The 14,698-nt window shown below is 44.0% G+C and overlaps 1 protein-coding gene across 3 annotated transcripts in view; it reads left to right on the top strand.

The window, feature by feature from the left end:
- The window catches only part of KLHL32 (kelch like family member 32), a 251,103-nt gene that overhangs the window by 234,082 nt on the left and 2,323 nt on the right, over window positions 1-14,698 (top strand). For all 3 annotated transcript variants that reach the window (XM_019486394.2, XM_006270483.4, XM_059732181.1), the window contains 3 exons: window positions 1,669-1,727; window positions 5,464-5,656; window positions 11,186-11,280. In XM_019486394.2, coding sequence (XP_019341939.2) covers window positions 1,669-1,727; window positions 5,464-5,656; window positions 11,186-11,280 — 347 coding nt within the window. The remainder of the gene's footprint in view (window positions 1-1,668; window positions 1,728-5,463; window positions 5,657-11,185; window positions 11,281-14,698) is intronic.

Here is a 14,698-nt window from a genome sequence, read left to right on the forward strand (position 1 = left end):
GTAGATCCAATTGAACTGGATTGAGCACATGTTTAGATGAGTAATGCTTAGGCATTTTACACTGTTTTAGCCCATTTAAGTAGCTTTGTTTGCTGCCCTTCTGTCTTATTCTGACTGTGATAGCCTGAAACAAATGTTATAGGGCAGGGGCGGACAATTGTTTTGGGTGGAGGGCCACTTACTGAGTTTTGGCAAGCTGGCAAGGGCCACATGGGTAGCCCCATCCCTTGACAGGTGACCTGCCCCCTGGTCGCCATCCTCTGACTAGAAGTCCTGCCCCTTAACCCCTGACCTTTGCCACCAGAAGTCCCTCCCCTTAACTCCAGAAGTACTCCTTTCAGCAAGGGGTTTTGCCATCTCAGAACTAGGAAAATACCAAATTATATTTGAAAAAGTGAACATTTAAAAACATTAATTAATTTGATTTCAAAAAATATTTTTTTCCTGGTTTACATGTGTTTGTGTAGTGTACATAGAGGTGATTGTATATAAGAGCTTAAAATGAAATCTTACTCTTGTATATTCTGGGGGAGGGGGTATAAGCTTGTGGTGGGGTGTGGGTCTTTCTGGTGAGGGGAGGGTGTGGATGTGTGTTGGGGAGTGATGGGGTGGATAGGTATGTGGGGTGAGGGAGCATGTGTGTGTGGATATGTGGGGTGTGGGTGGGTATGGGATATGTGGGGGCCTGTGTGTGGGGGAGGGTGGCTGGGGTGTGTGAGGGGGTGTGGGGGTCTGCCTGTATGGGGGGGTGAATGTGTATGTTGGGGTGTGTGTGAGGGACTCACCCTATGAACACACACACACACACACACACACACACACACACACACACAGGTACTGGTGTTGGTCTATGATCCCCAGTCCCGTGATGCAGCCAGGAGCTACGTGGTGCTTGAGCAGTGTGGGGCCAGGAAGGCAGGGAAATGGCTGGGGATGGGGCATGGCTGGGCTGCTTCCTTCTGCTGACAGCTTCCCCTGGGTTCTAGTGCCCCTGGCTCCTTTCAGCTTTGACATGCAGCCAGGAACAGATAAATATTTTCTAATTTTTTTAGGGGCCCCGTGGGCTGGATAAAATAGTCTCACAGGCTGATTGTGGTCCACAGGCTATATTTTGCGCACCGCTGTTATAGGGTGTCTATACACATGCAGTGAGGCTGCTCCAACATGCTGTAATTACAGCAAATTGGAGAAAACTCAGTTAATTGCGTCTGCTGGGATGTGGTAATTACTGGGCTCCAGCAGACTCCAGCATCACATGTATCAGCATCCCCACAGTGAAAAATGATGGAAGGGGTGCTTTAACCAAAGCTTGTCAAACAAGCTTTAGTTAAAGTGCCCCTGCCGCCATTTTTCAGTGTGAGGACACTGATATATGAGATGCTTCAGGTGCTTTAATTAGAGCAGCTCTCAGAGCCACTCTAATTAAAGCTCTCCCTCACCTCCCCTTCCCCCCATTCCTGGAGCACGTGTATGAATGCCTACTTACTTAACTCTTGACTAGATAAAAAATTGCAACTGAGTGAAAATTGCAACTGGGTAGTGAGTTCTATAATTTTGCTAGTGTGAGATACAAACTGATTCCTGAGAGTGGCCTAATACGTCCTTAAAAAGTCTTGGTCCTGTTCTTGTACAGATGAAAATATTTAACCCATGTCAAATCTCTTTTAGGAGGAGTAACAAACACTGCGCAATACCAAAGCAGGCTAATGGTGTATGATCCAATGCAGGTGGGTTTTTGTGTTGTAGGTGTTTGTATATATGTATTTTGCATGAACATTTAATACAAATATGTATTAAAGGCTACCAGCAGGGAAAAAACAAAACAAAACTACAGCTATAGTTCAAATTGGTATGGTTCTCCCCCTATGCCCTACTGCAACAAATGAGATCTAGAGAAGTGAAAGAGGGAATTGGGCCCACTGTCTTAAAAAAAAAATCCTTAACTGTATTACTAGGAACAACTGAGGTTAATAAAACTGCAAACGTGTAAAACATCACTTATCACTAATGTACCTATCACCATTTTTTCTGCTTGTTCACTTTTTGCAACTGATTAGCCTCAGGCAATGCAAACAAACTTCTTGTTGGTGTCACCGGGTCCTGGAATGTTAGCACTGGAGTAGCAGGATTTGTGCGGCACATAATGCAAGAGAGTGCTGACACTCTGGCATCTTTTCATTGACATTCATACTTTCTTTTTTTTAACTCCATGATAATAGTTCTGTTCATGTTCAGTTTGGCAACAATTTTCCTTCCTGCAAAAAACATAATGTTGGACCCACAGTTTAAAATGGCCTTTGAAATTGGTTTGTTGAAAAACAATCCATTTCACAGATTAAGTTAACGAAAAAGAAAAAATAAGTCCCACCCTTGTAGGTATTGGTATTATGTGCATCACTTTATTAATCCAAGCCCCTAAAATGTCTTATAGGAATTATTTCATGCGTTATGTATGTGGGTTTGATTAGGTTAGAGTTCTTTAGCAGCAGTTTCAGAGGCTTATGGCAGTTATATGGTCTTGTATTAGAAAGCAAAGGCTGCCTATACACATGCTCAGAGGTGGAGGGAGAGGGGGGAATTGATTAGAGTGGTTCCCAGACAGCCACTCTAATTAAAACGTGTCACTATCATGTATATTAAGCCCCTGCACGTTTAAAAATGGCCACAGGACACTTTAGCTAAACCTCATTTAACGAGGTTTAGATGAAATGCCCTGTGGCCATTTTGAAACGTGGGGGCTTAATACACATGACACCACAGCGACACCGGGGCATTCTAATTAGAATGTGGAGCAGACTCGATTAATTGAGTCTGCTCCAACACGTTCTAATTAGAACATCAACAAGCACATATATAGGCAGCCAAAAGTCCCAATCCTGCTTCACTTTACAGTCAGGTGGAAGATTTTTGACCTTCAACTGCAGGAGCTGTGCCTTGCGTTTTATATTTAAAACTAAATTTTGACAGCAGGTATTTACACATGACTCCCATTAACTTCACCTACTGTGCCTGCATTCAAGAGCAGAATACGAGCTCCAGCAATCACAAGTAACAAGTGATTTTTTTGTTTTTTTAATTATACAGTTTTAGGGATAGAACATGGTATTTATTGGTTAGACACATAGGGCATTTATACATGTTCTCTGGGAGTGGGGGGGATGCTTTGATTACAGTGGCTCTGAGAGCTGCAAAAATGGCAGCAGGTGCACTGAAAAGTGGCAGCAGGAGTGAAATGAGCTTTAGTTAAAGTGCCCCTGCTACCTTTTTTCAGCATGAAGATGTTGATACATTTGATGCTGGAGTTTGCTGGAGCGCAGTAATTACCACACTCCAGCAGACTCAATTAATTGCATCTGCTCCGACTTGCTGTAATTGCAGTGCATGGGAGCAACCTCGCTGTATACATATAGGCGCCCATGAAGTTTCATTCTAAATCCACATGCTCATGATTCAGACTTGTCATTTTCACATGTTGTTCCCTGTTTGGTATGTGTGTGTGTGTGTGCGTGCGTGCACATGTGTGTATCTTGCATAGATTTGTTGAGTTGTTGGTTTGTTTTGAAAAGTTGCACCCCAGAATGTAAGGACTCGGCTACCACCATAGAACTTGCTAATTGCAAAAGCCCAAGTCTGAAACAGAAATAGTTAAAGAGGGGAGAGCGTGTTAGCATTCTTCAAATGAGGTCTGCTTCATGTTTGTACACACATGCTCTTTTTAAAAATTCTGCTGGCATATTGTTTACAGTGGGTACTGGAAAACATCACATCTGCTTGCATCTTGCACAGAATCTCAATAACTCTATCATTCAGCACTAGTGCTTGTTTCTGCGCTAGGCCTTTGTGGAGAGTCGATAATGCCTGCCATCTGCCACAGAGCACACAGCTACCTGCCAACAAGCAGGCTGGGGTGACCTCTGCTTCCCCACCACTGATTAGTATTCACACACTGACTTATTAGGAACGACCCCACCAGGCCCCTCTGTTTCTTTGCCTTTGCAGTGCTTTGCAGCTCACCTGGCAGGCACCGCAGTGGAGGAAACTAAAGATATAATCAGGGAATGCGGGCTAGCTTTGCAAAGCAGATGGTGTCTATAGTCTTGTGTCAAGGGACTGGAGTCCTAATGCAAAAATTAATTCCTAATATTCAACTATTATCCATTGTAATGTATAGCTATATATTGTAGAGCCCAAAAGGCAGTGTTATTAGCATTTATTACACCAAATTACACCAAATTATGGGATATATAATATAAGGAATTGCCCAAAAGATTCCTTAACTTCCTTTTCTATAATACATTCATCTTTGTTTGCTGGCAGGTAATTTTATTTTTAAAAGTAGCAGGACCAGTTGTTTTATGACCTTTAAAATGCCATGGTGTTTTATCTCCTCAAAAAGGAGGAAACCCCTTGCATCTTCTTTTTCCTTCCTTCCTCCTTCCTTGTTAATATATGTTCAAAATTGCTCTTAAATGATCCTTTCAAAAGAAAACAGATCAAAACATATTGAGGAGTAAAGTAAAACTGAACATGCTGCTAGGTTGGCAAGAATGTACAAAAATTGTTTAATTTTTTTACTTATTCCTTCACTTCTGAAGTATAAAGCCCACTGAATTTTTGAATGAATGGGGGAAACCCCTGTCTCTTCCAATGAAGACACACATCATTGTTCAAATTTCCAGTGCTATAAAGCTCAGAGGAGAGATCAAATACTTTGCTGTCGAAGCACTTCAGTCTTGTTTTTCTTTTCTTTTTTTTTTAAATAGTGACACGAGAACAATTTCCAAAACTTACAGACTTTCAGAAACAGTGCAGTGACTTCTTCAGTGCAGATGCATTTATTTTAACATTTTATTGGAACAGTTGATAAGTAATTTATACTGTTGCTCAAAGCTTTCTCCTGATTAAAATCTGTCCATGAGAAATTCAGATTCACCATATGTCAAGAAATTTATTTTAGAACATATTGAACATCCTTATTTCATTTTCTATTCCAAAATCAAAGTTCAGAGGAGTTTATAGTCAGAAGTTAATGTGTTTAGGGCTGCCAAAACAGACTGTTGTATCTATGAGAGAAAACAGACCCTTAGCTCACTGTTCTCACTTCATATCACCATTTGCTTTTCATGTTTCATCTATGTAAGAAATAAACATTGGGCTGTTTGTTTTGGTTGACCCTTTTTTTTCAATTGAGCCAGCAATGTCTGAAGCGTAACCAAAGAAAATACTTGCAACTAAATTGCAAAGAATGAGAAAAGCTCTCCCAAAAGAGCAATAGTAAATTACAGCACAAGAAAGATGTTCGTAAGATCTGTCAGGTCGGCTGTGGGCATTGAAGGCTAGTACCTCCATTGGACTCACTTGCCTCTAGCGATCTCTTTCTGCATGATTTGTGGGTGGGCAGAAAAAGAAATACAGTGTGTGTGTGTAAACATTGCTGAGAATACTTTTTGTTTTTGTTTCTAGAATAAGTGGCTGAGCCGCAGCCCCATGTTGCAGAGGAGAGTGTACCACTCCATGGCTGCTGTCCAAAGGAAGCTTTATGTTTTAGGTGGGAATGATCTGGACTATAATAATGATCGAATTCTCGTACGTCACATAGACTCTTACAACATTGACACCGACCAATGGATGCGCTGCAGCTTCAACATGCTGACAGGCAAGTCTGTTTGCGAGAATATACTGGAAAAAAAAAAAAAAAGTTAGGTTGGGGGGGGGGAATATGTAGAACTGAAAAAATACCATATTTGCCCAAATCCAAGATAGTTTTGAATTTAAGACTAGCCCTCAAGAATTAGATTCTGTACTTGGAAAACATACATGTCTTCAGAGGGGGCATGGGTAGCAGGGGGCCCAGACAACACATGAGGGAGACACAGACTTGAGGGGCACAGGCATTAGATATCATACATGGAAAATGTTTTAGATGGAAATGTATTAGGGCTCCTATACACATGCAAGGAGCCCACTTCAATGTGCTGTAATTCAAGCTTGTTCGGAGCAGACTCATTTAATTGAGCAGACAGATTAATCGAGTCTGCTGGAGCAGGGAAATTAACACGCACCAGGAGCCTCCAGCATCACATGCACATGTCCCTGCACTGAAAAATGTTGGCAGGTTGCTTTAAACTAAAGTTTGTTCAACAAGTTTTAGTTCAAAGCATCCTGCTGCCATTCTTCAGCACAGGGACACTGATACACGTGATGCTCCAGACACTTTTAATTAGTGTGGTTTTCAGAGCTGCACTAATTAAAGTGTCTGCCCCCCCTCCCCCCCAATGCTTCCCAGAGCCCGTGTATAAATGCTTTTAGATTTTGTATATGGAAAATGTAGAATTTTGTTATAATTTTCCATGTCTAGAATCTAATTATTGGATGGTTGTCTTAAATTCATACCCCTCACTGTTACAGCAGGGAAAACAATTGTGGGCAGGGGGGCAAACAGCCTGACACCAGTCCCTTGCCCCTTCTGCTGGTGCCCCTCCACCACTCGTCTCCTCTTCTTGTCTTCCCCTAGTACCAGCATGTCCCAGTGTCTGCCTGAACCCCCCTGCTGCCTGTGCTTATTTCACCTACCTCCCACCACCTCTGCCCTTCAATCATAGGTTTTGCTGGCAGCAGATCTGGCCCTGGGATGCTAGAGCTGCCTCCACCCCTGCCCATTTTGGGGCTGGAGCTATCACATGCTCCATGCTATGGGTCAGAATGGGGCCTGAGCCATGACTGATGGTAAGTGGGGGGACAGGAGAGGCAGAGGCTGTAGGGGTACGGAGGCTACAGGGACCAAGTAGGGGAGCAGAGGCTGCAGTGGAGGCAGACAAAGGTGGGGAGGGGAGTAGGAGCTGCAGCAGCTGCTGGCCCTCCTCCTTCACCTTGTACTCTAATCCAAAGTGTGAGGCTTTTTTCCCCATTTGAATGGGGAAAAATACCTTGCCTTGCATTTGAGAGTGTGTGTGTTTGTTTGTGTGTGTGTGTATATATATATAAAATATGGTTTTTCCTCTCTCAGAATTTTTTTATACGGGTGGAACTGTGTGGATTTCAGTGGACTCGTTCCTGAATTAGGAACTGTTCCAAAGTCCACTGATGTCAAAGGAGCTTTCTCCTTCCCTGCTCTAATGAGAAGAAAATTGGGCACAAACTTTATAATGAGAAGGATGTTTTAAGAGGTTGTGAGCTACATTTACTGAAAGGTGCATTTAACTTGGATTATTTTAACAACCAAAAATATTCTGTGATAAAATGATCAAATCTCATTTCCCCTTTCACTAAATCCTCAGCTGCACCAATTAAAATCATTTATGTTTTGTGTGCACAAAGATGGTCCAACTGTAGCTCACACTCCTTGAAAATGTTGTTTATGGGCCTTCTTCTGTTGTTGTGGAACAGTGTATTTATGGAGATCTATAATTGCAATTTATTACTGCACAATAGCATCTTAATAAGATGCCAGAAAGGGGGTTGTTTATAAGAACTAAATCAAATCAGTGATGAGTTGATTACCATGGATGGCCGCTGAATTTGCAAAGTTCCTCTTGACAATCATTAGGGACCATTCAGTATCAGCTAGCAACACGGAGCACCTCATTTATCACTGCCAAATGCACTATGTAGACCTCTGATATGGCACTCAGAAGTACTGCTTAAATGGAAGCGCCCATGCGGGTGGCTAGTATTATGCCAGGCAAGTAACATGTCCCACAAGCAAATGTAAGGACTCTGCCTACAGAGTCACATTGAATGATGCATTTCCAGATCAGCATTCTAGAAAAGCTGTGGTCATTCCTTCAGGTACCTGGTTTGAACAGTTTTCTGAAGTGGCAGTTTCTGCTCATCCAAGACCTGGTTCTGGCTTCTGTTCACTCAGCTGTAGAGACTTGGAGTAATGCTTGTTCGGTCATTGCCTGGAATCTTTTTCAGTGGAGTGCCCCAGGGGTCGATCCCAGGGCTGGTTTTGTTCGATATCTTTATCAACGACCTGGGAGGTGGCATAGAGTGCACCCTCAGCAAGTTTGCAGACGACACCAAGCTGGGGGGAGTAGTAGATATGCTGAAGGGTAGGGCTGGGATTCAGAGAGATCTAGACAGATTGGAGGACTGAGCCAAAAGAAATCTCATGAAGTTCAACAAGGCAAGTGCAAAGTCCTGCAATTAGGAGGAAACAATCCCATGCACCAGCACAGGCTGGGGGCTGACTGGCTGGGCAGCTACTCTGCAGAAAAGGACCTGGGGATTACAGTGGACAATAAGCTGAGTATGAGCCAGCAGTGTGCCCTTGTTTGGAAGAAGGCTAACAGCATAATGGGCTGCATTGGCAGGAGTGTTGCAGATCAAGGGAAGTGATTATTCCTCTCTATTCAGCACTGGCGAGGACACATCTGGAGTACTGTGTCCAATTTTGGGCCCCCCACTACAGAAAGGATGTGCACAAATTGGATAGAGTTCTGTGGAGGGCAACAGAAATGGTGAGAGGGCTGGGGCACATGACTTGTGAGGAGAGGCTGTGGGAACTGGACTTATTTAGTTTGGAGAAGAGAAGACTGAGAAGGGATTTAATAGCAGCCTTCAACCACCTGAAGGGGCGTTCAAAAGAGGATAGAGGTAGACTGTTCTCAGTGGTGGCAGATGACAGAACAAGGAGCAATGGTCTCAAGTTGCAGAAAGGGAAGTGTAGGTTAGATATTAGGAAGAACTTTCTCACTAGGAGGGTAGTAAAACACTGGAACAGATAACCCAGAAGGGTTGTGGACTCTCCATCCTTGCAGGTTTTTAAGACCTGGCTAGACAAAGCCTTGGCTGGGACGATCTTGTTGGAGATGGTCCTGTTTTGAGCAGGCGGTTGGATTAGATGACCTCCTGAGGTCCCTTCCAACCCTCATTTTCTATGATTCTAATCCAGCAGTTTTTTTGATGCAAAAAAATTCAGGGGCTATAAAGTCTCCAGTACACATGGAGTAGAAACCAGGTCATCCTTTCAGAGGGACAGATGACAAAACTGCAGGCAGGGAAGCTGCCACACTGTGGGAGTTAGTGGGAGAGAGTAATAATCCAGCACCACTGTATAATCTCACATTCATCTGAATTGCTTTAAATCAGATCCTTTGGCAACATCAGTCTAAGGCAGAGATTCTCAACCAGGGTGTCACAGTACCCTGAGATTTCCACTTGAAATAGGAACTTCCAATTCATCTAAGGCAGTGGTTTTCAACATGTGGCCTGCAGACACCTGGGGTCTGTCTGCAGACTGTATCTAAGGGGTCTGTGAAACATGACTGTGATCACAACAGTATGTGAATATAGGTTTCCCTTGCCAACCCTGGTTTTGCCAACCACAGTTTTGAGTATCCACACTTAATAGTCTATATACCATTTTGGCTGCCTTGGTATACAGTTCTGAGTAACCACGGTTTTCCGTGGCCGCGCATCAGCTCACCACCTGCCATTTTCTTCATAAGCCTTTTGTCTTGCCAGCCACAGGAACTTTCAGGAACCTAACCCCAGCGGTTGGCGAGGGAAACCTGTACCCATACTTACAGTTCAAAGGGGTCTGTACCTCCATTTGAAATTTCCAAATGTCCACATCTCCATTCAAAAATTTTTAGGGATCGGCAAATGAAAAAAGGTTGAAAACCATTGATCTAAGATGTCACATAGTTATTGCATTTGTCTTGTGCAGAAGCTTTTAGTTCTAGGATCTGACAGACACTCAAGTCCACTGCCCTGCTTTAAGCCCATCTGCAAGATAAAATGTATTAACCCTTCCCTCTCCAGCCATGACTCTGCAAGTCTTAAGGTTATTGCGGATCATTCCCAGGACAGAGGAACAGCAATGCAACTTGGAAGGATCATGTGTGTAAATGACTGTGCTGCACATCACAAGAGACACCTATATATGGCTGTAGTTGTTGCAGCCTTTGGATCTTAACGCATAGCAAACATTTATCTCTGGCTGTTGAAGTGGCTGAAGCAGGTAGTTAAAATGCCTGATTTGAGTCAAGGTGTGTTCTGTTACCAAGAGAAACCTAGACTGGCTTTAGCAGGGGAGGAGCCAAACCCTCTATTAAATGCAGTTTATTTTCTATACTCATTTAATTTCTAGCTGTTATTATCTTAGTGTTGTTAAAAGTAAGGGGACGGCTGTAGACTAAGAATGCCTACCTTTTTTAAAGAAGAGGCACAGCTTGAACTCTATTTAGTGCAGGGTTTCTCACATTGTGGGCTTCATCCTGTACCTTTAAAAGTTATGGGACCAATCACATGGTCTGTGTATCACACCTGACTGGGAAGGACCAATTTTGAGGATGAGGGAGTCGCTGGCTGCATGTAAGTGCTTGACCTGGCTGTTGAGAGGAGCTAGTTAAGGCTCAGAGCAGCCACTCAGAGATCCCTTTAAGACTGAAATGTCCCACCTTTCTTAAGCAGACGGCTGCTGGTATTCCAGATAGAAGTGAACTTTGAGCACAGGAGCAGAGCACTGTTAATGCTGCAGAGCAATGTTAACACTGGTGGCTTTGCTATTGTTGGTTTAAGTCTGGCTCGGGACTTCTACCAAAGGCTGCTGCAGTAGACCCAGCTGTAAATGGCCTGGCATTAGCCATATCACTACCTTGTGAGCCTTTGGTTTCAGAAACTGTGGTGCCTTAACCACACTAGCATGATGGGCTTCTAGGTTCAGCTGAACCTTACTTGTGAAGAATATCTGCCTTTTACCTGCATTTCTTATACCAGGTGAGAGGGCGCCTTGGCCCTCTTGGTCTCTCTCTTAGTTTAGTGTGTATTACACATCTGCAGCACATACTTTTAGTGGTAAATAAGAGCACAGTAGGCTGATTTCACAAGTCAGGTGTTAGTATCTGCTAGTTGTTACACCACTGAAGCCATTGTTTTTAAAATGTATGTTTCAAAGTACATTTTAAAACCATATATTCCTGTGCAACTGCAAGAAAACTAGTGTTGGTAACTGGGGTTGTTCACTGTTTGTGGCAATATCACTGCCCTTCATTACACCATTCAAACTCCCTTTCTGCAAGTAGCATATGAACAGCACTTTCTTTTAACTGTTAGGAATTGGTCACTCTGAAACTTAGTTTCTTCCCAATCTACATGCATCTCATAACAGAAATCTCTTTCGGTGCCAAAAGGGTTAAATAAAGCATGCAAGTGGTTTCTTTTTTCTCCTCTGCTTTAGGTCAAAATGAATCTGGAGTTGCAGTCCACAATGGAAGAATATATTTAGTTGGTGGCTATTCGATTTGGACAAATGAGCCTTTGGCATGTATCCAGGTGAGTGATTTAGGTTCCTTTTGAAGTCTCCCCCAGTGGCTCTGCAAGGGTACTTTGAGCATAGCTGTTATTCAAAAAGGAAAATGTATTTGAAGCACAGAGAGATTAGGGATGTTTCTTATGCAGCCACCAAGCTCTCTAAAAACATGCATGGGAAATGTTTCAAGATCAGGTTCAGTACTTCTACACATCTGGTAATACAGACTGAGCAATGTCTTCCTGGACAAGATTTGGGTAAAAAAAGTGTTTCTGTATTCCCAGCTGACCTGATAAAGGTCAACGGTAAATGCAGAAATGAGAGGATACCCTACTAATTTTTCACCCATTTCCTATTAATAGTTGCTAAAAAGAGACAGAAATAACCAGTTTTTCAAAGATCAAAATTTAGGCTGGAACTACGCAACTTAAGTCTGTGTTCATTACTTCAGAGTATGTTCAAAAGTGTCCTAAAGACCTCTGCTCTGATGAAGATTCCTGCTGCTTTTGATCCTAGCATGATTTTCTGATGTGTTAGTGTCCACCATAACAGCAGCTCTGCTTTGAATCCATGGCCCATCAGGAGATTCCCCACACAGACAACATATGGAGTTTGGTATTAAGCATGTTCATTCTTTTTAATTTTCTCCATTTTTCTACGAGAACCAGTGTTTTTATTGTAGAACAGCTAGTGATAGTAAGTTGAGTGAGGTAGGTTAGAAAGCACCAGTTGCGTGGACTTTACAGACACCTTTGTCTTGTAAATTAAACTGATGAAAAGTGTTTATTTTTGTCCTTTATTATCTCAAAAAATTACAGTGCGGAACAAAAATGATTCTAGAGGAATAGCGTTCATTTTAATTGTTTCCATGAATTTTATTTAAGATAAATAACAAACAACCCCCTTTAAAGTTCTTAGTCAAGAGTCTCTTGAAGACAGATGTTTGCTTCTTGTTTGTTTCTGCCTACATCACATCCTTCTCCTTGAGATCAACCTAGGTAGTTTCAAGAATTAGCTTTTACAAACACACACACACACACACACACACACACACACACACACACACACACCCCCCTCCCCCTGTGCGTCTCAGCAGAAGTTCAGCAACAAAACTTTTGCTAGCTCCTAGGCAAGGATTTTGGGATTTAAGCCAGGATTGAGACTGGCCCTTACATACCTAATTGGCTTTGCATGCAGCCACAAAGCTCAGTAAGCACTTAATTCAGTATGTGCTTCCATTTTGGAGCCTATATACTAAGGGTTCTGCACTTAACCCCTGCCTAGGCTTCACTGCAATTCAGATTGCAACTGGGAGGCACCTCAAGTTTGCCTAAGCCCCTGAAAAGGCACCTGCCTTTAGTTTCGTAGTTTCTAGGGTCAGAAGGGACCTGTCCGACCCCCTGCCCTGGGCAGGAACGAGTGCTGGGATCATAGTACCCCAGCCAGATATCTATCCAACCTCCTCTTGAAGACCCCCAATATAGGAGAGACCACCACCTCCCTTGGGAGCCCATTCTAGAGCCTGGCAGACCTAACTGTAAAGTAATGCCTCCTGATATCAAGCCTGAACCTGCTCTCAATCAATTTTTGGCTGTTATTCCTTTTTATCCCAGGTTGTGACTGGGGGAACAGAGCCTCACCTATTTTCCGCTGATCCCCCCTGGTGAGTTTATAGACGGCCATCAGATGCCCTCTCAGTCTTCTCTTATGGAGGCTGAATAGATTCAGGCGCTTTAGTCTCTTTGTAGGGCCTGGCCATGTGAGTGGCCCTCCTCTGGACCCTCTCAATGCTAGTCACATCCCTCTTGAAGTGCGGCACCCAGAACTGGACTCAGTACTCCAACTGCAGCCTGACCAATGTCGCATAGAGGGGAAGGATCACCTCCCTGGACCTGTTTGTGATGCATCCCTAGATGCACAACAAGGTGCAGTTAGCCTTACTGACTGCTTCCTCGCATTGGCAGCTCATGTTCATCCTGGAGTCAACAATGATTCCAAGATCCCTTTCTGCCGCTGTGTTGACAAGAAGGGTGTTCCTCAGCCTATAGGTGTGTTACTGGTTCCTTCTCCCTAGATGCAGCACCTTGTACTCCTCTGCATTGAATCTCATCCTAGTCTCATCCGCCCACCTCTGGAACCTCTCTAGATCTAGCTGGATTCTGTCCCTCCCCTCCAGCGTGGCCACTTTTCCTCTTAGAAACCACTCAGCAAGTAGGAGACCAGGGTTCAGGGCCTTCCTTAAGGGAATTTAAATTTGCATCTCCCAGCAAAGTCAGGCTATGGGGTAGCCTGGGTGAGTGCCCTCTAATCCTCCTGCTGCAGCTGAGAGACTGAGCAGGTAAGGCTGCCACTTCCTTTGCACGTGCTTTGGCAGACACCACCAGGCTACAGTCCTTAGATGTGAGGTTAAGTATCAAAAGTTGCAAGACAACAGATGCCCAGCAGACAAGAATCACATGCTTAAGAGCCTGAGACCAAGCTGGAAGTTCAGGCTTAGGGCCATATTTAGCATGGTTATTGGCTACTTTTAGGCACCTCTAGGCTGTCTGGCCAGCCCTTTGATATTAACCACTCACCATTCTCTGTAGAGCACCCAGGTATCCCTAAAAGCCCTCGATCAACTGAATCTGAGATTATCTGAGAAGCGTACATGGGCTGTCTGAATTGCCTGCCAAAGCTAGGAGCCTAATGCTTATGCAGCCATGCAGTTGGGGTGTGAGGAACTGTATGGCCCGTTCCCCAAGTCACTGAACCCACTCTCCCAGACGTGCACAGCAGGTTGTGTAATCCTGGGAATGAGGCATAAAAATCACCTCAGATCCCAATGATGGGACAGGCAGCTGCCAGTATGACAGGGGCACCTACAGCTGGGAAGCATGAAGCTCCTGCTCCCTGACTGCATGCCCTGCACACATGGAAGCGGCAGCTGGGGGGAGCCAGGAGCTCCTGACTCCCTGGGTGCCACTTCCATGGGCACTTGGGAACATTAAAAAAAATAAATAAATAAATCGGGCATGAAGCTGAGGCTCTGAGCATCATGTCCACTTCTACAGGTCCAGGGTGCCTGAGCCCAACCTTAGGGAGCTTAATGTTGCACTCAATGTGGGTCCCTTAAAAAGCACATGTGCAAGTGAAAGTCCCAGCTGAATGTCTGCTTTGTTTTTTTCAGTTCCCTGGGCACTGTAAGCCCAACATTGGAAGAGCCTTCTGGTGTATCCCATGATACAGCTGTGGTTGGGGGAGCTCACCATCTCCTGCTGCACACACTAGTTTAAAAATGTGCCTGACACAAGCAGCAGGACATAGGGAAGCTCGCTTGTCCCCAGATGCTCATGCTGGGCACCTCTTTAAATGGGACCTGGCACCTTAAAGATCAGGGGCTGGAGGGCAAGACTCTTTAAGGTGCTGGGTCACAGGAAGCCCATATTCTGATGCAGGCAA

The sequence above is a fragment of the Alligator mississippiensis genome, chromosome 1 (genome assembly GCF_030867095.1).
Source record: "Alligator mississippiensis isolate rAllMis1 chromosome 1, rAllMis1, whole genome shotgun sequence".
In the NCBI taxonomy this organism is placed as follows: domain Eukaryota; kingdom Metazoa; phylum Chordata; order Crocodylia; family Alligatoridae; genus Alligator; species Alligator mississippiensis.